This window comes from Colletotrichum jinshuiense, chromosome 8 (genome assembly GCF_051148585.1).
Source record: "Colletotrichum jinshuiense chromosome 8, complete sequence".
NCBI classification, from domain to species: Eukaryota; Fungi; Ascomycota; class Sordariomycetes; order Glomerellales; family Glomerellaceae; genus Colletotrichum; species Colletotrichum jinshuiense.
Window position 1 is genome coordinate 3,961,706 of NC_139315.1, and position 23,086 is coordinate 3,984,791.

At 61.4% G+C, this 23,086-nt stretch overlaps 6 protein-coding genes across 6 annotated transcripts; 5 read left to right on the top strand and 1 right to left on the bottom strand.

Moving 5' to 3' along the window:
- Positions 1 to 346: 346 nt before the first annotated feature.
- Positions 347 to 1,984, bottom strand: EsH8_VIII_001054 (cytochrome P450; the record flags this gene model as incomplete). Its single annotated transcript, XM_083270096.1, has 4 exons — positions 347 to 608; positions 657 to 1,267; positions 1,324 to 1,848; positions 1,916 to 1,984. 4 exons carry the CDS (start codon positions 1,982 to 1,984, stop codon positions 347 to 349), a joined length of 1,467 nt encoding a protein of 488 aa, XP_083129864.1.
- A 1,595-nt stretch (positions 1,985 to 3,579) lies between these two features.
- Positions 3,580 to 4,245, top strand: EsH8_VIII_001055 (cysteine hydrolase family protein; the record flags this gene model as incomplete). Its single annotated transcript, XM_083270097.1, has 1 exon — positions 3,580 to 4,245. The coding sequence occupies one exon, from the start codon at positions 3,580 to 3,582 to the stop codon at positions 4,243 to 4,245; it is 666 nt and encodes a 221-aa protein (XP_083129865.1).
- Positions 4,246 to 4,795: 550 nt separating this feature from the next.
- Positions 4,796 to 7,068, top strand: EsH8_VIII_001056 (uncharacterized protein; the record flags this gene model as incomplete). Its single annotated transcript, XM_083270098.1, has 3 exons — positions 4,796 to 4,953; positions 5,134 to 5,357; positions 5,444 to 7,068. 3 exons carry the CDS (start codon positions 4,796 to 4,798, stop codon positions 7,066 to 7,068), a joined length of 2,007 nt encoding a protein of 668 aa, XP_083129866.1.
- Positions 7,069 to 12,145: 5,077 nt separating this feature from the next.
- EsH8_VIII_001057 (uncharacterized protein) lies at positions 12,146 to 14,335 on the top strand (the record flags this gene model as incomplete). The annotated part of the gene is made up of 2 exons (XM_083270099.1): positions 12,146 to 13,088; positions 13,230 to 14,335. 2 exons carry the CDS (start codon positions 12,146 to 12,148, stop codon positions 14,333 to 14,335), a joined length of 2,049 nt encoding a protein of 682 aa, XP_083129867.1.
- A 3,351-nt stretch (positions 14,336 to 17,686) lies between these two features.
- EsH8_VIII_001058 (uncharacterized protein) lies at positions 17,687 to 18,943 on the top strand (the record flags this gene model as incomplete). Its single annotated transcript, XM_083270100.1, has 3 exons — positions 17,687 to 17,770; positions 17,950 to 18,536; positions 18,631 to 18,943. The coding sequence occupies 3 exons, from the start codon at positions 17,687 to 17,689 to the stop codon at positions 18,941 to 18,943; spliced, it is 984 nt and encodes a 327-aa protein (XP_083129868.1).
- A 2,687-nt stretch (positions 18,944 to 21,630) lies between these two features.
- Positions 21,631 to 22,457, top strand: EsH8_VIII_001059 (uncharacterized protein; the record flags this gene model as incomplete). Its single annotated transcript, XM_083270101.1, has 3 exons — positions 21,631 to 21,821; positions 21,982 to 22,256; positions 22,360 to 22,457. The coding sequence occupies 3 exons, from the start codon at positions 21,631 to 21,633 to the stop codon at positions 22,455 to 22,457; spliced, it is 564 nt and encodes a 187-aa protein (XP_083129869.1).
- Between the last annotated feature and the right edge of the window lie 629 nt (positions 22,458 to 23,086).

A 23,086-nucleotide genomic window follows, 5' to 3' on the forward strand; every position in this document is an offset into this window, starting at 1 on the left:
CGTTGTCGTTCCTCCCAGGAGCCCAGGAGCCGGCCCGGGGCTTCTGGATAAGAGAAAGTACACTGCGCCATCCGCGGGTGCCACGAAGCCTTCTCGTCAGTGCCAAGGAGCCGGCATATTCTAGATTGTACCACAGCAGCAGCGAAATTAGATGTGCGGTTGCGTGCTAATTTAGATCGCAAGCCATCGGGCATCGGAACGACAATGAGGCTGCCACGCTACCCAGCACGCATGGAGCATACTGCGAAAGTTATGGAAAGTATAACAGACTGCTTGTGCCTCTCTTTGAGCAGAATTATGCGAGCTACCCTAACCTCGGTAACGTCATCGGCAGGATCCATGTCCTTTACCGCCTCAGTGTCACGTCGCAATGATGTCCGGCCGGACTAATCAGGAAAAAGTTTTGCATTTCCATCATGTCGTCCGTCATGCCCTGCGCAAGCCTGACGCCGCGGCAATTCCGGAAGAAGACGGCGGTGGCCAGGCGAAGCTCCATCCGGGCGAGGTGTAGTCCAATGCAGACGCGGGTGCCTGCACCAAAGGGAGAGAAGAGTTGCTTCTGCTGTCTTGACAGCGAGTCCGCATTCAGGAAGCGAGTCTCATCGAACCTTGGCCCGTGTCAGCAGAGTACCAAATGTGGCGGACGGCCAGCTCACCTCAGAGGATCAGGGTAAATGTCAGGGCGCCGGTGGAGGGTATACGCCTGTGTCTCGACGACCGTGCCGCCAGGGATAAAGAAACCACCAAGCGTGGCACCGCTTGCGGGCGCGCTCCTGGGCAGGTTCCCGGGAGCCGCCCCATAGAGGCGGAGGGTCTCGTCAATGACGGCGTTCAGCAGCGGCAGTTTCTCGAGGGCGGCGTCGTCGAACCCGTCGCCAACCCCCGCCAGCTCCTCCTCCAGCCTGGCTTGGAGATCCGGCCTCTTGAGCACGGCCCAGACCAGGTAGGTCAGGGTAATGGAAGTGGTGTCGGACCCGGCGACGATGAGGTTTCCCGCCTCGTCCTGTACCTTGTCCTCCGTCAGATCCGACTTCTCGCTCGACTCGCATTCAGCAAGCATGGTGCCGAACAGGTTTGCCGAGTGGCCGTTCTGGCGCAGGTTGGCCGCCGCTCTCACTGCGTGGGCGTTGACGATTCTCTCGGCGCCCAAAACATTCTGGACCGACTTGACTGGGAGCAAACGCGCGAGGTGGTACAGCAGCGGCAGCTCAGTCCGAAGCGTACTCATGATGAAGACTGATTCTAGAGCCTTGATGTACTCGTTTTTCTGAATTCTTGTCAGTAAGGAGGGTTTCCGTGGGCCTTACCACCGGGGTGAAATACCTCGCCAAGTTCCAGCATATTGAAGGACTCGCCAAAAGAGAGTTGGGCGACGACATCTGTGGTCATGAGCGTCCACCACTTGAGAACATCGGCTTTGCCATTGAGAGCGTCCGTCTTGATTCGCTCCACCGCCCTCTCGACCTTTTGTCTAACGATAGACTCCCAATTCTGACGCAGCGACTCCCTTGTGAAGGCCCGAGCAAACAGCCTCCGGCGGGCGGCATGCCGTTTCGGGTCGACCATTGCAAAGATGCCAGGCTCGACGCCGACGGTAACGGTCGAGTACCACGGGCCCTTGAGGAAACCGGCCCCGATCTTGTGGATGGCGGCGAAGCCTTCGGGGTCTGCGACCGCAACCTCGTTTGGTGAAATGCGGACGGTGGGTCCGTGACGATGGTGCAGAGCATGCACGTAGTGCATTCGGCGGCCGGTGAGGGTGTTAAACTTGAGGACATAGTGGGTGAAACGGGTATACCACGGCCCTGGCAAATGGCCAACCGGACATGTCAAGCCTGTGATAACAATCTAAAAGGGCTGTCAACACGATGCCCCATGGGCGAATAGATTCGCCGAAAGACAGGGCGTCACTCACCCGCGCAAGGAAGACTGCGAGAAGGGCTGCCAGGCCGTAGCCTACTGCCGCAAAGTTAAAGAGAAGCATACCGACGGGGCCAACTTGCAGGATGATGAATGATATTGAGTTGAAATGCTACCTGCCATCTAGGCGGGCCAATCCCTAGCATTTGAATACCAGTGACAGAGCAGGAGAGGGGCCGGTTGTTCCACCCGGACAGGTGGGGGATAGTCCACGTCGGCACTGGTCCCCCGGAATGGGTGTAACCGTTAGCTCCCTTTCCCCGCGTTTCAATGCGCCTCATTCGCTATTCTAGTCGGACGCGGGGTCGTGGTGAGTCCGTCGTGGATTAGTCCCACTCGGATCCATCATCGACTCGGCCCGTGTGTTGTTGTCCGAATACCGAGAGTGGTTGAGAGCGGTCCAAACTCCCACGAAATACCACCGGCCTCCCACTTTGCAACGCCTTGAACTTGATTGTCAATATGGATACAAGGGCCCGCCAAGATGTCTCTTTCATACCGCGGACCATCACATCTAAACTCTGAACAATTATGTCTTGGAGATACGACATATTTATATTTACACGAGCTAGAGGGTGCCTCAATTATTTCCGAGTACACTCATTATAACCTTGTTTTATTTCATATGCGTAATGTATGTAGTGCCAAGCTGTCACGATCATGGCCTCAGCACAGACATATCATATTTGTCGCGGACCACGATGTCTATTCAAGTAGCAATTGCTGCACGGTAATTGTGGTTCCACTTTTGACCTTGGAGTTTTGGTGTTGTTTCTTTCATCTCATGGCACCGAGGAAAGTATTGCACTAATATTGTCGAAATATGTGTTAGCGTAGCGAGGATATATAAAGTCATCTCATCACTCCGCCTGCCCTGAATGCAATTCCCGTGCAACCTACACCTATATCCACGCCAGCAGCGAATACATGATCATGCATGCTACAAAACCCGCGAGCGAGACACCTTCACGGCTGCAACCATTCGTAATATCGCCTCGGGCGGGGTCAAGACATTTCATTGCATGTAATTGCGACGCTTGTTTGTCCACTTCTATACTGCCTTGATGTAGTAGTCGGCCTTCCCCGAGAGTAGTCCAAAAAAATAAGAGAATGACCGAAGACTAGTGCTTTGAATGAGATGACTTGAACACAAAGACGGGTTATAGGATACAGTGTCTATTGGCAGCGCCAGAAATAGCCATTCTGTCGTTGTGAACCCGTCATAGACATGTGCTGAGCCGCGGAGAAGCCCAAAGTCGCTCTCGGCATGCCTGTGGCTATTCGCGGGTGGGTTCGAATCCTTCGAGATGATGACAAACCCCGAAAATGTTTACTAATTAAGGGCACAGGAAGTGAACATGTCTGATTTTCCAAGATGTTCCTACGCGAGGTGTTTTCGAGCGCCTTTTTTGCGACATGTCCATCCACGAGTCACTAGCGTACGCCCTTTGATGGATGGCCCGACTGCTTATGAATTGTTATTAATAAGCAAGAAACATCCTACCAGCAACAATAAAAACGGCCGCCCAGAATGGAAACTATTCCCAAAAGTCGAGTCGAAGTATTGCAATATCCCTCGCTGCGCTCCGTCCCGTAAACCTCTAGCCACTGCACCCCCCGCGCCAGCCGCTACCGCTAAAGCCTTACACCCTCGCCGCCATGCGTCCCGCGTCCAGCACACCGACCGCCCTCGTCCTGATAGACATCCAGGAGGGCTTCAAGCACCCAACGCACTGGGGCAGCGCGCGCAGCACGCCCTCCTTCGAGAAGAACGTCGAAGCGCTCCTCGGCGCGGCGCGCAGGCACAACGACGCCGCCCCCCGCGGACACCCGGTGCTCGTGGTCCACGTGCACCACCACTCCCGCTCCCCCGGCTCGGTGCTGCACCCGTCGCACTTCCTCGAGGGCTCGTCCACGCCCTCGGTCGCGCCGCTGCCGTTCGCCGCGCCCGCGGGCGCGGAGCCCGTCTTCACCAAGAGCGCCAACAGCGGCTTCATCGGCACGGAGCTGGAGGCGACGCTGCGGGCCGCCGGCATCCGGCAGCTCGTGGTCGCGGGGCTGACGACGGACCACTGCGTCAGCACCACGGTGCGGATGGCGGCCAACCTGCAGGTCCTGGGGGACGAGGGCGGGCCCGACGGGAACGGCGAGGGCGTGCACGGGGTCGTGCTCGTCCGCGACGCCGTCGCCACGTTCGACAAGGGCGGGTTCGACGCCGAGACGGTGCATGCCGTCAACCTGGCCAGCCTGGACGGGGAGTTTGCGCAGATCGCGGACACCGGGGACGTCTTGTCGGCGGTGTTGGGGGAGGGTCCCCGGGGCTGAGTCGGGCCCCTCGACTCAGCCCGGGGTTGGAATTCAGCGAAGCTCATGCATCGGTTTCTTAATATAGCAAAGGGTCTTTTTTGTACGTGATCGTCAGCCAGCCTTGGAAAGAATCTCGTCCGTGTTTGCGCTCCAACAGCATTGCCCGGCGGCCTGCTGTTCGTGAGGTCTAAAATGTGTGGTCCGAGTCAATAGTCACGAGAGTCGTGTTTGATAGCCTGGGTTATTTCCCTTTTCAAGCCTTGCACATTGGTTTCATATTTAGAACGCATAATGCCACGCGTTTGGCAAGAATACAAGCCGCGCTCATGCGCCAGATGTTGTACTGAACCTGAACTCTCTTCTCTCTCGGGTTGATCCCAGGTCTTTTGGTTTAGTTTAGATGGCGACTCTCGCGATGCGGCCGTCTCATAATCGAGATGGACTACGCGCAACCACAAGTCCCTTGCCGATTCGTACTCCAGCTCACTGCCAAACTTTTGTTGGGGTTAACACTACAATCAGACCGTCGCCATGAATAGACTAAGAACTAGCATAGTTTATGAAGCACATGCCGTGTTCAAATACCGGCCGGGCACTAAACAGACCTTCAAAGATTGTTCGAGCCAGAACGACGCCAGAGCTTCGCTCGCGCCTGGTGATATCATCGACCACCGGCCCCACCGCCGGCACGCTTATCGATAAGGCGGAGCGGGCCCGCCAAAGGCGGTGAGTCACGGCAGAATAATTACTCTTCGGTCGGGGCGTCGCACCCAGAATGTCACCAACTGCCTGCCGATTCGCAAATCCACCTCCAGCAACTCCTAACCCAATCCAGATGTTGCTCCCCCGGATACGCTCGTGGGCACGACCTCCTCTCGCACGATGCCTAGCACGGACGCCCGCTAGGCGCGCGGTCTCGACCCGCTCCAAGATCAGCAAGGCGATCCTCCAGGAGACGACGCCGACGGCCAGGGAGCTCGGCAAGACGGGCGTGTGGGCCACGGCGTACGCGAAAAAGGCCGAGGCCAAGACGACGGCGGCGGCGGCGGGAAAGGGCAAGGGCAAGGGCAAGGCGAAGCCCGTCAAGGGCGACAAGTCGCGCGTCAACATCGTGGACGAGAAGCTATGCGGTGCGTGGTGTGCTTGCGGGGGAAAGAGAAGGAGAGCAGGGAACACGAGAGCACGGAACGACGACGCTAACTCGGGGCGATCGCAGATGACATCCTGAAATACATCGGGCCGACGCTCGAGCGGCACGTCGGCTGCGACCTCGTCGACATCAACCCGGGCGCGGGGGTCTGGAGCCGCAAGCTCCAGGAGCTGCTGCAGCCGCGGTCGCACATCCTCATGGAGCCCGACGAGGAGCTGTACCGGCCGTTCCTGGAGCCGGTGCTCGCGCGGCCGGGCGCGCGGCTGATCCCGCAGTCGGGGATCCTGTGGAAGGAGCTCAACGAGGTGCTGGGCCACATCCCGAACCAGACGCCGCGGCCGCGCGGCGGCGGACCCGGCGCGGGGGCGCCGCCCGAGCGCAACGACACGCTCCTCGTGACGGCGAACCTCGCCTTCTACCCCAAGAAGCGGTACCGGTCGTTCGAGTCGGTGGCGCAGCTCGTGCTGTTCCAGCTCGTCAGCAGCATCCGGTCGGGCGCGCTGTTCCAGCGGTACGGGCGCGTGCGCATGCTCGTGTGGGCGGGCGCCGACGACCAGCGCGCGTTCCTGGCGCGCAACCTGCAGGGCCGGCGCAAGTCGGCGCTCGAGGCCGAGTTCGCGTGCGAGTGGCTGGCCGAGGTGGCGGGCGGCGGCGACGGGCCGCTGGGCGCGGACGCGCGGGCGGGCGCGTGGTACGTGCGGGACCGGTGGATCGACGTCGACAGCACGCTGGCGGCGCTGAGGCGGATGCGCGAGGCCGGGTTCGAGATCCCCGAGGGCCGCAAGACGGAGAGCACGCGGCGCGCCGAGGAGATGGCGGCGGCGGGCGGCAGCGGGCCGCGGGCCGGCGTGCTGCCGCCGCACCTCAGCCGGCCGTACATCGCCGAGCTCGAGGCGCTCGAGGCGGCGCTCGCGGCGGGCAAGGTGGAGCGCGGGAGCAAGTCCAAGGAGTGGAGGCGGCTCACGTACCTGCGGCACCAGACGGTGCGGCACGAGGAGGAGGCGCGCGGGTACACGGAGCTGCTGGCCGAGATGTACGAGCTCGGGCGGCTGCGGCAGGGCGGGGGGGCGGACGAGGCGGCGCTCGCGGCGCGCGAGCGGGCGTGGGACGAGCGGGTGCGGGCGCTCGGCAAGAACTTCCTCATCGACTTCCGGCTCATCCGCGACAACCTGCACATCTTCCGGCAGGAGCCGGCGGTGATGCTGTGGGACCGGCGGCCGTTCGAGCCGCTGGCGGCGCGGGCGGGCGAGTTCTTCCCCAACGTCGAGTGCTGCCTGCTCGACATCCAGCCCAAGGCGATGCACCGGCTGCTGCGGGAGACGGGGCCGGGCACGTCGCGGGCGGGCGACATGTTCGAGCTGATCCAGCGGTCGATGATGGCGGCGAGCCTGGAGCCCGTGAGCCGGTCGCTGGAGCGCATCTGGCCGGGGGCGTCGGAGGGGATCCTGCCGCACTGCCCGAGCCTGCGGGACCCGGACCGGGGCGGGCTGGCGGGGACGGGGCACGGCGAGGTGTGCGCGCGGGTGCTCAACGAGCGGCAGTGGATGGAGCTGCTCGAGGCCTTCATGGCGTGGCCGTTCCGGCCGACGTACGAGGAGCTGATTGGGCGGCTGGCGGACGATGTCGAGTCCGGGGACGACGACGCGGGGGGTGGCGGTAGCAGCCTGTCGACGGATGCGGCATTGGCGTAGGGGGGAGGAGGAGGAAGAGACGAGGAAGGCCAAGGGGCCGGGGGAGATTTGCGGAGAGGCGGGCAGCGCTGTGCATCTCTCTTCACGCTGCCTCTCCCCCTTTGGGCCTGTTTCCCATGTACTACTGTACGATACGATACGATGTGATACGATACGAAGGGTGCGCCCCCCTTATTCTGCTGGGACGCACCCCGTGTAAGTTAGTGTACACCATACATAGTAAGCGATGCAGATGCACGATGTAAGATGCTGGGCGGCAAGACGACAATAAGCGGGCTACTACTACACTGCTCCAGCTACGGACAGGACAGAACAGGACAGGACAGCACATGCCAGGCGGGCCGGGGGTGTCTTCTGCGGTACGCCAGTCCAAGTCGGGACGGGGGAAAATGAGCCCAACTTCGTTTCCGGTGATGACTTTTTTTTTGATTTTGTTTTATTTCGGATCGGGGATGGACGACGACGGGGTCCCCTCCCCCCATCCCCATCCCCTCCCTCCGTCCGGGGTATGCAGTGTGGCATCACTAAGCGTGCGGTCGCGTGGGGTCGCGCCACGGATGCACGGCGACGAACTGGGCGACGGAATTGCACGGCAAAAATAGTGCATTTCTGCAGCGGACAGACAGGCAGACCGACCGACCGACCGGGTTGGATGCTGCTGGTGCTGCAACAGAATGCTGCATCACATCGCGAAAGGCGAGGCGTAGCGGCCCCCCCTCCACCCGCCCCCGCCCCCGAAACATTCCCGTGTCACAAGGTTACGATGCGAATGTATATACGAAAAAATCAAGGCCGACCAGGCGCGGCCGCGGGGCATTTATTTACGAAGCTGCCAACTCGGGCGTCTGTCGGTGGCCGAGGGGGCCATGTCTGTGTTTTTGTTTCTGTCCATCCCAGCCGGAGTGCAGGGAGGACGGGCGGGTGGCTGCGGAGGAGGCCCCCGAGTGTGCATTTGTTCCGTTTCACTCTTAAAAAGATGAATGTTATATTGAAATTGGCACCCGTAGGCCAGCCAGCTTGCGCGTGACGTTTCGAGCCGCGTCCGGCGCACAGCGTGCGGAATGAGGTGGGCATCGAGAAGCATGCCCCCCCGTGGCCAACCTCCCACCGTCCTGGGAGGGCCAGGTCAGGTCGGTGCGGTGAGAGAAGAAAAAAAAGAGGGTACCGACCTGCGCATCCTTGGCAGATGCGGCGTCGAGTTTGGGGCCGGGAACATGCCAGAATGGGATGGGGTGGCACGAGGCTCGGGGAGTGATTGATCGGCGGCAGGACAGGAACAGGGGCAGAGGCCGAGTAGGGGAGACCACGCAAGCTGCTCGCGGCCGGAGCAGGCCCAGATGGTGCAGATGGATGGAATGACGACAACGGACATGCGGGACGGGGATGTGTGCTCTTCGGGGAGAGAGGGGAGGGCGGCAGACATGGCGCGGCGGGCGGCGTGCCGCAATGGCCATGCCGGACGGCCGGATACATCAAGTAGCAGGTAAGCAGCAGGTAGGGCCCTTTAATTCTGGGGTTGATGGCGCGTTGTTTGGACGAGATTGAGGCTTGTTTCGAGCGCACATTGGCGGCCAAATAAGCTGGGTGGAAGGGGGGCAGTGGAGGAGGAGGAAACAGATTGACGAGGGGCTTGCGCAAACAACTGGGGAAGCGTCATTCGCGAGCAGATTAAGTATGATGTAGTGCGGCACAGCGCAGTGTATATCGTCGGCCAGTCATGTCACATCCACAGCACCGACACACGGGCAGTGTACATGGCGACCGAGTATCCGTACAAGACCGCACAGCACAGCACGGCATGCCGACGCTCGTCATTACACGCGTGGTTTCGGCGTGACGGGGAGCCCCATCAGACACAGCCATCCGCGGGTCCTCCCCCCCCAGCTGCGGCGGCGGCAGATGGGATTGCTCATGCACTTGGACGCTTGGTGAGTGGGCGACGGGCTGGAAGAACCGGGGAGAGTGGAGGGACGACGCATCTGAATCTCGGCTCTGCGCTGCATCGTGTCCATTGCCGGTGGGACGCGGCGGCCAGTCCCCATCTCCCAGAGACCCTCACAGCCACGACCAGGCCAGGTGGACATGTGTGATCCGACACTCTGGACGGTATGAGACGGGAGAACGGGCGAGATGACGATGTGAGCTGATTTGCGATGGGGAGTGGGAAGCGGGTGGATAACGCTGTATGCTACAGTATCAGCACATGTGGCCTGGATCCGCGGATGCGTGACGGATGCAGGACATTGGAGGATGGACGGAGGGGGGAGCGAGCGAGAGCAGAATTGAGAGAAGAGGATGGAGAGGCCACGTTGCCCTTACGCGGCATGCGTGTCTCTGAGAGAGAGAGAGCAATTTGCCAGGTGGATGGATGTGGTGGTGGATGTGGTGATGAGGATGGAGATGAGGACAGGATATGGTGATGTCGAGGGCAGATTAGATGCAAGGAGAGGGCAGCTGAGGGCCTCAGAGTCAAGACAGGCGGGCCAAGATCGGCTCTAATCGAGCGGCGTCGAGCACGGCCGGAAGACGGAGGAGACAGAGACAGAGACGGACAGGTTTATTGGAAAATGCAGAGTACAACAATTAAACACTGGCGCAACCAAAGGGAAAAGAAGAAAAAAAGAGGGAAATAAAATAAAGAATAAAAAGAAGCTGCCCCTGTCAGGCGAATGCACCTGCGAAAATCATTAGCGCCAGGGGCTAGGTCCAATACCGAGCCGCCAGCATCGCGCCCCCTACGTTAGCGCCTCCCCCGGCGCTGGATCGCGGCGCTGTCTGTCTCTCCGCGGCCCAGGGCCAGGGCGTGTTCTGGCTACCCGTCCCAGGGCGTTGTTCACACCCAAAAAAGATGTACCCGCGACATCCAGCCCCCCGTCACGGCCCCCGGGGCGTGGTGTCACTGGAACCGCCATCTTGGGGCGCAGACGCCAGTGCTTTTTCGTCAGAATTCCCCTGGACGTACGTTCAGTTCTGTAGCTCTAGCGCGGGACATGCTGCCTCCCCCTGCCGCAGCGCGGAGGTAGTGAGCAGTAAGTGAGTACGAATACTGTGGTAGTAAGTGAGTGAGTGAGTGAGTGGGTGTGGCATGGCGCTGCTTCTTTGTTCGTTTGTCCCCGTCGGTCGTTTGGAGGGTTTCCCGGTGCTGTTTAGCCTTGTCTTTTTTGTTTTATTTTATTCTCCTACTCCAAAATGTTCCGGCAGCATGCGGATCCAGCCTAGTGTGTTTCTGCAGCCCGCCGTGTGTTGTCTGTTTCCAGTGTTGTTCCCAACACGTCGTCCTATCATCGATCGTCATGTCATGTGAAGAAGTCATGGACTGGACAGGACAGGACACTCCCCTTCTCTCTCTCTCTCTCTCCCGCTCCCTCTGTCTGTCCGTATGTGTCTGTCTGCATGTGTCTCTCTGCATGTGCCTCTGTATGCACATGTATGTGTGTGTTTGGTCGTCTCCAACCAACAAACACCTCTCTCCCAGTTGAACTGGACATCCCATGCCCCCAAAACTCTCTCTGCATCCAACCAACCCGCCACGACTCGCGCCCGTGTCCACACGCCACGCCCGGGCCCGGCGTCCTCTGAACTCTGAACTCTGTCATCATCGTCTCTTCCTCGTCTAGTCGCAACTTGCAGCCGGCGATCGCAACAGATCGCACCATCCCAGCCCACCCACTCACCCACTCACTCACTCACTACATCTACATACACTATAGTACACCACATAACAGAGTACACGACACCACATACACCACACCGCTTACACCGCACCTCGTCCCTTGCCTACGCGGCATCCACATCCAAAGGGAAGAAATAAATAAAACCCGGTACAACAAAACTCCACCGCGAGAGAGACAGGGACGGCGAGACTGCAGTCTGTCTGCAAGGAGATGATCCTCGACGGCCCCGAGATCCTTGGGGTCCCCATGCTCATTTGAAACTGGCCTGGGCGTTCGACCTCCCCCACCCAATCGCTCGCCTCCATCTTGGCCGTCCACATCCAACTCACACACACTCTCTCTCTCTCACTCTCTTACCTACTCTCTCACTCGCTCCCTCTCAGCTCAGCTCAGCTCCATCTCATCCGTCACATCACACCCCATCCATTGCCCATCCACATCTAAATCCACGTCCACACACCAACCCAGAGTTGCCCATCCATCCATCCACGTCCACTCGGCGCACCACGAGCACCACGAGCACCACCCTCGCCCGCCCATCCCACTTTGGGCCTCGCTCCCCTCTCCCAGCTGCCGCCCTGCTTTCCCCCCTACTTGCTACGCCCATGCACCGAGTGCAGACCCGACCAGACCACACCATCCTCCACCCATCCACATCCACCAGGGGGGAAGAGGACCGCCCTAAACCGAAGCGAGCCACCACCAAGCAGAGCTGGCCTTGGTGTGTCTAGGACCAGCTTGCCGTGCCGTGCCTTACCTCATCCACCCGCCGACTTCATCATCCTTTGACACTCCCGGCGAACGAGCCCTCTGCGCAAAGCCGCCTTCCCCTTCCTTGTCTCCCGATCTTCACCAACCGGGGACCTCGCATCTGCTCTGCTCAGCTATTTTGTTCAATGCCACCCCTCTGATCTTCCCCCCCTCCTCATCCATTCCCGTTTTCCTCATTCAAGGACCAAGCAAGCTTGCAGTCACTCCTTTTTTCCCCCAACGTCCCGTCTCAATACCAATCCGACGACCGACCTCCTTCGATCCGATCATCTCGACCGCAATTCCCGACCTCAACTACTCACCTCTGCATCATCCTACGACCCTTCGAAATCCGACCCGGACCTCGGATCCTTCCGCAACCACGCATCACCACCCCACCACCCCTGCTCGACCTCCAACCACCGTCATCGTCCGCACCTCGAGCTGCGACCCCCTCATCTCCGGTCCTCTGCTGCGAGCCGCACCTTGAATTGGCCTGGCTGAGCCGGCTGCCAGGTCCATTTCGCCCTCGATCCCGAATCCCCCCAACTCGACCGTTGCGCGCCGCCCGTTCGACGAGCAGCACTCCCGCGACCTCACCCTCCCGCCACCACACACCCCTCGCGATCGCGACACCGCTCGCCGCCCGCACCATGGTCAAGCTGCTGTCGCCCGCCTTCCCGCCGCGGCGGCCCTCGGGCTTGCTGCGCTACGTCGCCGCCGCCATCATCGTCATGACCCTCTTCTACTACTTCGACCCGCGGTCCTACCGCACGCCCCCTACACCGCCGCTGCAGCCCGACACCTCGCTGCAACCCCCGCAGACCCCGGATCCCATCCCGCCGGCACACCCAGAAGCCCACGAACAGGACCCCATCCCACCGGCGCACACCCAAGCGCCCGAACACCCGACCCCCGAGGCCGAGCCGAAGCCCCCGCGGCCGACAGAAGACGCCGGCGCCGCCGCGACGCCGGAGAGCCCCAAGCCCGAGGGGACGCCCGCCGGGGAGCACAAGCCGCACCCGATCGACACCCTGATCAAGGAGGCCGGCGAGACGTTCGACAACCTGCTGAAGAAGGAGTCCAAGACGCTGCCCGCGGCGGCGGCCGCCTACCGCGAGCGCCGCGGCCGCCACCCGCCGCCGGGCTTCGACGCCTGGTTCCAGTTCGCCCAGGAGCGCAAGGCCGTCGTCGTCGAGGACTTCTTCGACCAGATCTACCACGACCTGCGGCCCTTCTGGGGCGTCGAGCCCTCGCGCATCCGCAAGGAGGCCGCCATGTTCGAGATGACCATCAAGGTGCGCAAGGGCCGCGCCAGCCGCGTGAGCGACTGGTTCTGGACCGTCCACTGGACCAACATGATCAAGACCATCGAGCACCTGCTGCCCGACATGGACATCGCCCTCAACCCCATGGACGAGCCGCGCATGGTCGTGCCGTACGAGGACATGGAGCAGTACCTGAGGGACGCCGCCCTGACCGAGGGGATGCCCGACCCCCAAAAGGTCATGAACACCTTCCAGGCCCTCCCCAACAACAAGAAGGATCTCGACCGCAACGTCCGGGTCAAGAGCAAGCACTGGGACGAGAAGACGAGTACGTCACCATCCCATCCACCCCACCCCCATTCACATCCCCGGCCTGCTACCTCCTCCCCCTCCACACATACTCACCTCTACACATACTCACCTCGACCCCCCCGAACTGGTGTCCCCCGCTAACACGCAGTGCCCGCAGAACAGTACTGGCTGATCGCCCGCCGCGGCTGCCCCCCCGACAGCCCGGCCCGGCTGGCCAAGACGCAAACGACGTTCAACCACCCGCCCAACATCTCGGCCGAGTACGCGGCGCCGCACATGCGCGACGGGTTCGTGTCCAACTACACGCTCTCGACGCAGGTGTGCCACCAGCCCGACCTGCAGGGCCTCAACGGCATCTTCATCGAGCCGCTCAGCACGGCGGCGACGCCCGTGCTCTTCCCGCTGTTCGGCGGGTCCAAGCTGGCCGTCAACAACGAGATCCTCCTGCCGGCGGCCATGTACTGGACCGAGGAGGAGCGGTTCAGCGGCGGCGGGTACCACGGCGGGGCCTGGGCGCGCAAGCAGGACGTCGTCATGTGGCGCGGCGTGGCGACGGGCGGGCGCAACCGCGCGAGCAACTGGCAGGGGTTCCAGCGGCACCGGTTCGTGGCCATGAACAACGCGAGCAAGGTGACGGCGGCCGAGGCGGGCGCGGCGGACCCCGTCAACTTCTCGCTGCCCGAGCGCATCTACGACGTGGCGGCGCGGGCGGCGGGCGCGCTCGGCGCCTGGGTGGCGTCGTGGGCCGACGTCGGCTTCACGGACCTCATGTGCGAGCCGCAGGGCGAGAACGGCCAGTGCAACTACACGAGCCCGCACTTCAACCTCACCGACGCCGTCCGGCTCACCGACATGTACGACAGCAAGTACCTGCCCGACATCGACGGCAACAGCTTCTCCGGGCGGTACCTGGCGTTCCTGGGCAGCACGAGCCTGCCCATCAAGGCGACGCTGTGGCGCGAGTGGCACGACAGCCGGCTGGTGGCGTGGAAGCACTTCGTGCCGATGGACAGCCGCTTCGGCGACTACTACGGCATCATGGACTACTTCCTGGGCCACGGCGGCGCCGGCGGCCGGCCGGGCCACGACGCCGAGGCGGAGCGCATCGCCATGGACGGCAAGGCGTGGGCCGAGAAGGCGCTGCGCAAGGAGGACATGCAGGTCTACACGCTGCGCCTGCTGCTCGAGTACGCGCGGGTGACGGACGAGCGGAGGGAGCTGATGGGGTGGGTCAGCGACCTGCTCCCGGAGACCTCGACATGAGGGTGACGGAGAGGGGGGGAGAGAGAGGGAGTAGGAAAAGTGTTTGGCGCGTCCTTGTGCCGGCACGGGTACATCATCGCAGGGGCGCTCGGGATCTAGGCAAGGCGTTTTGGGAGTACCGGCGGTGGCCGACGGGTCCTCTTCTTTTGTCAAAACCCCTTGGTGTTTACATTTGATTTTTTTTTCCTTGATTTTTTATCTTTCCCCCCTACAAGTGTTTTTCTTGTTCTTCTTTCTCTCCGGTCTCGTTTTTTCTTGTCTACGGATACCATTTGGCCTCTCTCGCGAGCGCCCGGGGGCGGGGGACAACAAAAAAACACATTTAGAGGTTCACGAAGTCATCACAGGGGGAGGAGGGTTCAGTGTTCAGTGTACAACAGCCAGGAGAGCAGCGAACAAATAACCAAAAATCCAGCAGCGTCTGGGCGTACGTACATTACATTATGTAAAAAATGCATCCTTCCGTGATCATGGGGAGGCCGTCGTCATGTGAGAGTTTGCGGCTGCGGTCGGCGCGGGACGTGATGTCATGGTGGACGACCGCCGGCCGAAGGTTTTGGTCCCGGCTGGGCCTTTGGATTGCGCGTGACACGGGGAGGAGGGAGGAAGGAAGGAATGAAGGAAGGAAGGCATGCGTGGCAGAGGGGACGAATCGGCGGGCGTTCCGCGTCGGCGGATGCCACGGCTCGGAGCGGCACCCGCAGGCAGAGGCACGCGGCGTCCGCTCGAGGCCGAATGGGAGGGGCCCAGCCCCAGCAGGAGCCGAACGAAGCCGGGAGGTTTTGGGTCTTGAGACCATCGGAAACGGGAAGCCACGGCTTTCCCTCCCCCCTCCCCATCTGTGCAGAGTCGGGATCGTGATCCGACGTTTCTTGTCATGTTTTGTTTCCCCGTCGTGCCTCACGCGCTGGCGAGGTCAGTCGATCACGCCCCCCTTCTCGAGCAGGACGACGCTCGCACCGCCCCGAGCAGGACGACAAATCGGGAGAGGGCAGGGCCGGTCACGAGGCGCGGCTGGTCGGACGGATTACGCGATGGTAAAGCATCTCCGAGACCTGGGGAGGGCCTCCTTTTACGTAAAGCCGGGGGACGAGGGGGGAGTTGCGAAGGGGGAGAGGATGGCCAAGTGCCGCCGGCGGCGCTGCGTCTGTGCGACGAGTTTAGCATCGGGGCTGGGGCCGGGCGGCTGACTCTTGCATGTTCACGTATGTATCTAGTACTACGACTACTGCTGATACCGTGGTAACGTAATATAATGCAATATGGTTTCGAGGAGCTGCCGTGGCATGGATGGAATGCCGCTACTCACTCCGGTTTGCGCCGGGAGACGAGGATGGCGGAAGTGAGGTGCGTCATGTCATGGGACCGCCGATTGATAACAGAAAAGAAGGCAAAAGAAGACGGGTGGGGAGGAGGGGGGGGACCCGGTCGTGTGGGCGGTTCCTGGCTTTGCCCGGCGCTGGTTGGATGCGGACAGGATCTGATGTGAGAAGGGCTGCTCGCTGTCCCATTCCAGAACGAGAGAGAGAGAGGGTGGGAGAGATGAGATGAGATTAGATGCGGTGCAGGTGGCCCAGCCCAGCCCTGGTCGAGTGAGTGAGTCGTTGCATACGGATACCGTGTGGTAGTGTGCACTAGGAATAGCACAGCAGCGCATGCGTGTGTTGTGTGCAGTGGGGAATGTGGAGGGCCTCAATCTCTAGGCGCACACACACACACCACACACCGCACACGCACACCGCATCCCCCCCCAAGGTGAGGTTCGGCCAGCCGGGGCCGATAAGCGACAGACCGAGGGAGATAAGAGATAAGGGGGGGAGACGACAGCCGCGCACCTCGAAAAATCGACACCAAAGTCGCCCGTAGCCCAAAAAAAACCATATACTGGCAAAAAAAGATCAGTAACACGGAACAAGCAACGAAGAGGAGGGAGGGAGGGCCGGATGACCCCGAGTCGTAAGGGAGGGCGGCGTCGCCTTGATTCGTGTCCGCCCCCCTCCTCCTCGTCTCTCTTTTTGTTGAGACGAGGAGGTGAAAAAAACTCCTCATTTCGCCCGAGGCCGAAGGGTTGTCGAGTGTAATGCTTCGCGTCAGCCTGCCATTAGGGATCATCACCAAACCCTCGCCGTGTGGACGGGGGGGGCGTCCGGCCTTCTTAAATAATTGCCTCGCGCGCTGTCTCGGCGCCCACCTGCCGTTAAGTGGCACAGCTCCGGGCGCGCCAGGCCCCTAAGTGCAGGTGCTCCAGCGGGCTCCAGCGGGGTCGCGCCGCCGGGGCGCCGCTAGGCGTGTCGGGGGCCCCACTGATGTTCCCCTAAGTGCAGGTCTACCCGCGGTGGGGGGGGAAGGGAGGGGGAGGGGTGGTTCAGGGGTCCACAGCTGGAACGCGCTGGTGTCATCGCCGTCGCCGTCCGCCGCCGTCGTCTCCGAGCTGCTGCTGCTTTTTTTTTGCTGGGCCCCATGCCCATGCGTGCCGTGTGTTGTTTGCGTTCTCTGGCGCGCGAGGTATCTTCTGCACCCGGCCTCTGCCAAAAGATACATGAGGGGGGGCAACAATGTCAGTGTAGGTACATACGCATGGTCAGAGTCAGAGATAGACACACACAGAGACAGATAGATAACACAGATAGAGAGGGAAAAGAGAAGGAGACTCCGAGAGCATACCCCGCCGTCAGACAAGAGACACATACACACATACTTGCGCTCGCACGGCACGGCGGCTGCTGCGTCCGTCTTTCCCTCGTCAGGATTCAGGAATCAGGAATGCCAACTCTCGGAACGAGGGCCCTGCTCCTCGCATCTCCGCAACCACCACCATGAGCCGAGTCAAGCCCCCCTCCAGGATCCGTCACTCTCAGATACCTAGTCCATTGGACTTCGAACTCGTTCCGGGGGGGGTGTGAAGAAGGGGGGGAGGGGCAAGATCCAGATCCAGATCCATCCCAGCTCTCGCGCTTCTAGGTTCCGGGACTAGCAAGCACAGGGAAGACGGACGGACAAAAAAAAAAAAAAAAAGGAAAAAGGCACTTACTTGGTCATGTCATGTCACGGCATGGCATGGCCCGGCCGGGTTGGACGCCCGCGCGCCGCATACAAAAAAGCCCTTTAGATACCTTGATCGCCCACCCCGACTGAAGACGAACCTCCTCCTCCCTCCTCCTCTCTCTTCCCTCCTCATCAAACACCTCTTCCCTCTGCTTCTCTGTCCTCGTCCCGCGGGCTCCCTTCTTCCCTCTCTTGGACATATCCTCTCGTCGTTGCCATCGCTTCCCGTCTTACCACCACCACCACTTCCTCTACCGCCTCTCCCGTCAGCAGTCAGCGCCGGTCGGCAGCAGCACAATCGCAACCATGCACACGTCAATGGTCAAGTCCAAGTTCCTCAGCGACCCTGAGGACCTCGGCATCGTCGCCGTCGGCTTCTCCGGCGGACAGGTGAGCACCCGCCAACCCCCCACCACGGCATCGTCATGATCCTCTCCCCAGAGCTTGAGGGCAAGGGGAAGGGGATGACGAGGAGGAACACATAGAACAAGAGAAAGAATGGGGAGAAAAGCATAGGAGAAGAAGAGAAAAAAAAAAAGAAGAAAAAAGCTAACCTCGCCCCCGCGCAGCGCAAATCCGGCGTCGACGCCGGCCCCCAGGCCCTCATCGACGCGGGCCTCCTCACCCAGCTCCGCGACGAGCTGGGCTACAAGCTCCACGGCGACGACGGCGGCGTGCACGTCTACGCCGACCTCGTGCCGGCGTCGGACCCGCCGCACCGCAACATGAAGAACCCGAGGTCCGTGTCGGCCGTGACGGAGCGCATCGCCGACCAGGTGTACCAGCAGTCGCGCCTCGGCCGCATGACGCTGACGCTCGGCGGCGACCACAGCATCGCCATCGGCACCATCGCCGGCTCCGCGCGCGCCACGCGCGAGCGCCTCGGCCGCGAGATCGCCGTCATCTGGGTCGACGCCCACGCCGACATCAACACCCCCGAGACGAGCGGCAGCGGCAACATCCACGGCATGCCCGTCGCCTTCGTCACCGGCCTCGCCAAGGGCGACAAGCCCGAGTACTTTGGCTGGCTGCGCGACGAGCACCTGCTGAGCATCAAGAAGCTCGTCTACATTGGCCTGCGCGACGTCGACGCCGGCGAGAAGCGCATCCTGCGCGAGAACGGCATCAAGGCCTTTAGCATGTTTGACATTGACAGGTATGCGTTCCTCGTCCTTTTTCCTCTCATGCCTTCTTCCCCTTCCCCTCCGGCCTTTTGAGACCCCACCCCGCTGACAACTTCCCTCTCCCAGATACGGCATCGGACGCGTCATGGAGATGGCGCTGGCGCACATTGGCAACGACACGCCCATCCACCTGTCGTTCGACGTCGACGCGCTGGACCCCATGTGGGCGCCGTCGACGGGCACGCCGGTGCGCGGCGGGCTGACGCTCCGCGAGGGCGACTACATCTGCGAGTGCGTGCACGAGACGGGCAGCCTCGTGGCGCTGGACCTCGTCGAGGTCAACCCGGCGCTGGCGGCCGACCAGGAGGGCGCGGCGCACGAGACGGTGAGGGCGGGCTGCTCGCTGGTGCGGTGCGCGCTCGGGGAGTCCCTGCTTTGAGGGGCGTGTGTGACTGCGTTTGCGAGTGTGTTTCCGAGAGAATTGAGTGTGCCGGGGGGTTCAAAATAGAACTCGGGAAATATGGGCGGGCGGCGGCGTCTTCTTCTCTGCATGCGAGGACGAGCGATACACGATGCTTGGTCTTTTGAAAGAGCACGGCAACGGCAAGAAAGCGAGAGAGAGAGAAAGCGAGAGAGAGTACACGACGAAAAGACAGAGGTTGGAGGCGGATCTCGATTCGGCGCATGGCCCGGGGCAGCATGGGAAACGGCGGGAAATAGATGAGCCCACGAATTCAGTCCCGCGCGCGGGACGGACCAGAGCCTACTAGATACATACATGATGATTAATACCAATGCAGCATTGTTCATTCCATTGCGCCCCTTTCCCCCTCCCCATTCCCCCTCCCCCGGGGCTTCTCCGTCGGCCGACACTCGCATGCGCGCCATGCACGTGTTGGGGGCAGGCGGCCGTCCAGGGAGCCCCCGACGGCGACAGCAACACGTGTTGAAGGAGCGGTGACGGTGACGGGGGGGAAGAGGCGGCGGCTCGGGTGCGTCCCGGTGGGGGGGAAATGCGGGTCGCGGGGCCGGGCGCGGGTGCCTGACAGCTGCGGGAGCCCCACTGTAAAGGCCCTCCGTCGCGTCGGGTTAGCGAGTTCTGGCGGCTGCCAATTTGGCAGGTGGCCGCCCTCGCCCAGCCATCGCCATTTACGCGACCTGGACGGGGACGGCGGGACGGCGGGAAGGAAGCTCGTTCGCCCAGCCCCCTCGCATCGAAGCTTTTTTCGACCATGGCGCCGGGGGGTGAGTGAGTTATCGAGATGCCGGAGACGGGGCTTGTTGTATTGGGAAGGGGGGGTTTTTGTTGTCCTTTTTTTCCCTTTTCTTTTTCATCTCTTGGTCGTCGTATTTGACCTGCTACTTTTCTCTGCCCCTACCGAGTAAATCTGTCTGTTGAACCCGAGGCGACATTGAATCACTCACTGCACGCTCTCGAAGCATCATCCCGGTTAAGCCGCATCGCATCGAATCTTTCTTTGCCGGGCCAACAGACTCGACGTATATTTTCTTCTTCTCGGGCTTCTTTTATTTGGCATCCGTACACCTCACCCGCAGCCGCCACTTGACACGCACACGCGCCCACGAAACCACGTCTGTCTGTCTGTCTCTCGGTGACGTTTTGCATCGCCGTTGCTCGCCGAGACAATCACCATCACTCTTCACGATCCCCACGCAGCATCTCTTATTCCCTCGGGCGACCATCCGCCGCCCTCGTCGAATCGCGGAGCGCCGGAGCCACAGTCGGGCGGCGATCGGAAGCGCCGCGTCGTCACCGCTGCCCTGAGCTGCCAGCAAATCAGTCGAGGCCCAACCAGACCAGACCGGGGCCCATCCATCTCCGTCCTGTCGACCATCCGCCCTGACGTCGTATCGTCTGCTCGTTGCAGCCCGACGAAACGGCAGCAACACAAGACAAGGCCCTTCCCGCCCCGAAGTCTACGTGTTGGGACAAAGGAGACCAGGGGTTCCGTCTGCGAGACGCAGGAATACGGGACGACACACAGCCATCGCATCTGCACAGCAGCAGCAGCCCACCTGCACCCTCGTCCCCTTTTCGACGTCCGACGTGGCACACGCCAAAACAGGCCAAGGCGCATCACACTGCCAATCTTCAAGCCCTGCCTGTCGGTGTCGGGTTGCGAGAATTCGAAGAGTGGCTCGATCCCCCCCTTCGGCCACCGCACCGGTGCCAGTGAGCAAGCGGCCCAGCCATCGGCCAATCGTCGCGACAAAGACGCCTTTCTTCGAGTCCGAGTCCTCCACCCGGGCGACACATCAACCACCCACCCACCCCATTCTCGACGATTAGCTTTCGGGACCCGCCCCTGCCACGCTGACAGGACGAAGCTGACAGGACGAACGAGCGGAAGAGACAAAGTACGAGAAGGGAAAAAACAAAGGTGACGACAGACGAATCGCAACGACGAATCTACCCGGACGCCGCGAATCACCCACCCTCTGTACCGGTCTTGTAAATACTTGGTTGCTGGGTACCTGCTTTGGCCCGAAAGTGCGCCCCCCGATCCTACAGCACCCCCCCTCAACCCTCCCCCGGAGCCCAAGACAGGCCAGCGCCATTCGCGCATTACGTGCGCATCGTGCATTTTGGGTCGCGACGGACGGACGACCGGCGATAGCTTCCCTGCCCAGCCTTGCCTTTAGCCAGCCCTGCCCGCACGCACGCTTCTCCCGCGTCCCGCCCATCGCCTGCAGAGCACCCGCCCGCCCCGCCGCCATCGAGCGAATCGTCAAAGCTGCATCGACACCGGCCCCCCATTGACACTCGGCGACGACTTCTCGGGGCGAACAATTAAATACCCGCACTGCCTCTGCGAGCAAGGCTTCCCGCACCTCTCCAACGATCGACGATTTTACGATTACCGATTACCGATTACCGAGTACTGAATACCGATTGACGATTGACGATTGAATCCCCACCCTCGACACACTGCCGCCGACACGAGCATCGAGCATTGAACATCGAGCAACCAACGACCAACAACCAACGACACCGCCCGTGCGAACCTCGCGATACTCGCCGTCTCGCAATCCAGTCCCGCCACACCCGTCGACAACGACGACGCCCAGCCGCCCGGCAGGTAACCCCCCCGCAACGCCCTCGCGATGGTCGCGTCCACGGTGACGAGCAGCTCCCTCTACACGAGGCGGGTCGTCGAGCGCGTCCACCGCTACCAGTGGCCCGGCATCCAGCTCAACCTCTGGATCCTCGTCATGCTCGTGGCCTCGTGCCTCATCATCGGCGTCTTTGCGACCTTTATCCAGGTGCAGCAGCAGCTCCTGCTGCCGATACCATGGTGCGTGCCGTTCTTCGTCCTTCGTCCTTTGGTCCTTTCGTCCTTTCGTGCCCGGTTTCGGAGAACTCGTCGTCGCGTCGTCGGTCTCATCAGACGAACGAACCCGCGGGACGGGACCACGGACCCCAGAACGCAACCGAACCAATGCTGACCCCTCCAGGTACTTCCCCTACTTCATCACCGTCGCCTCCCTCGTCGTCCTCTTCGTCGGCCTGCTCCTCTGGCTCGTCTACCAGCGGCGCCTGCTCCCGGCCATCGTCATGATCGGCGCCTTCATCCTCTTCATCCTGTGGTTCGTCGGCCTCGTCGTCGTCAGCATCCAGCTCTGGGGGCCCGACGGCTCCGTCTCGAGCACCTGCAACCTCGCCGTCTTCAACCGCCACCCGACGGGCCAGAGCCTCGACACCCTCGCCTGGCTGGAGCAGATGAGCATATGTGAGTCTCCCCCTTCTGTCCGTCCGTCCATTTCTTGTGATGGGCGGTCTGCCGGTTCCGTTGGAGAGAGGACGATTCGTGCTGACTCGTTTCGGCGTCGCAGGCCAAGCGTGGCAGGCCGTGTTCTCGTTCGCGCTCGTCGGGGCGCTCTTCCTGCTCTGGATCATGGTCATGGCGTATCAGGTGTTTGCCAGCTCGTGATCCGGGGCGGAGGCTGCGCGCGGAAACAGTCTTTGGTCTGAGGCTGTCTCCCTCGCGTGGTGAATTGTGTCCTGCGCATTCTTGGACGAGCTGAGTCCGAGTACCCGAGTTACGCACTCCGAATATGTCGAGCCCCCCGAGCTCCAAGGAGGCTGTTGCCATATATTTTGCCGCCATTTTGGCCGCCATTTTTGGATATTGTTTTTAGCTTGATCTTGGTTTTCTCGCCGTCTTGTTTTCTACACAACATATATTACCATGTACGCCTCACGCCCACGCCCGTCGGGCCGCAACGAGACCCCATGGGACGATTGAGCGGTGAGCACGGTTTTTGCGAGCACATGCGCGATGGACGGTCTGGTCCGATCTAATTGGGGGGGAGAAATGGAACGGGAGGCGGGTTTTCCCCTAGCGCGCGGATGCATCTAGAGGCGTTTTTGCTTGGTTGCAGTGAGGGGCAGCAGTTTGGATTGGACCCCGATTCTCCCGCCTGTTTTATTCCGGGTCAGGTGCGAGGTTGTGTGTTTGAAAAGCAGACGAGGGAAGAAGGGATGTATGATGATGACGATGACGATGACGACGGCGATGATGGCGGGCGACGGGCGGGTGGGAAGGGGAACGGGGCCGTT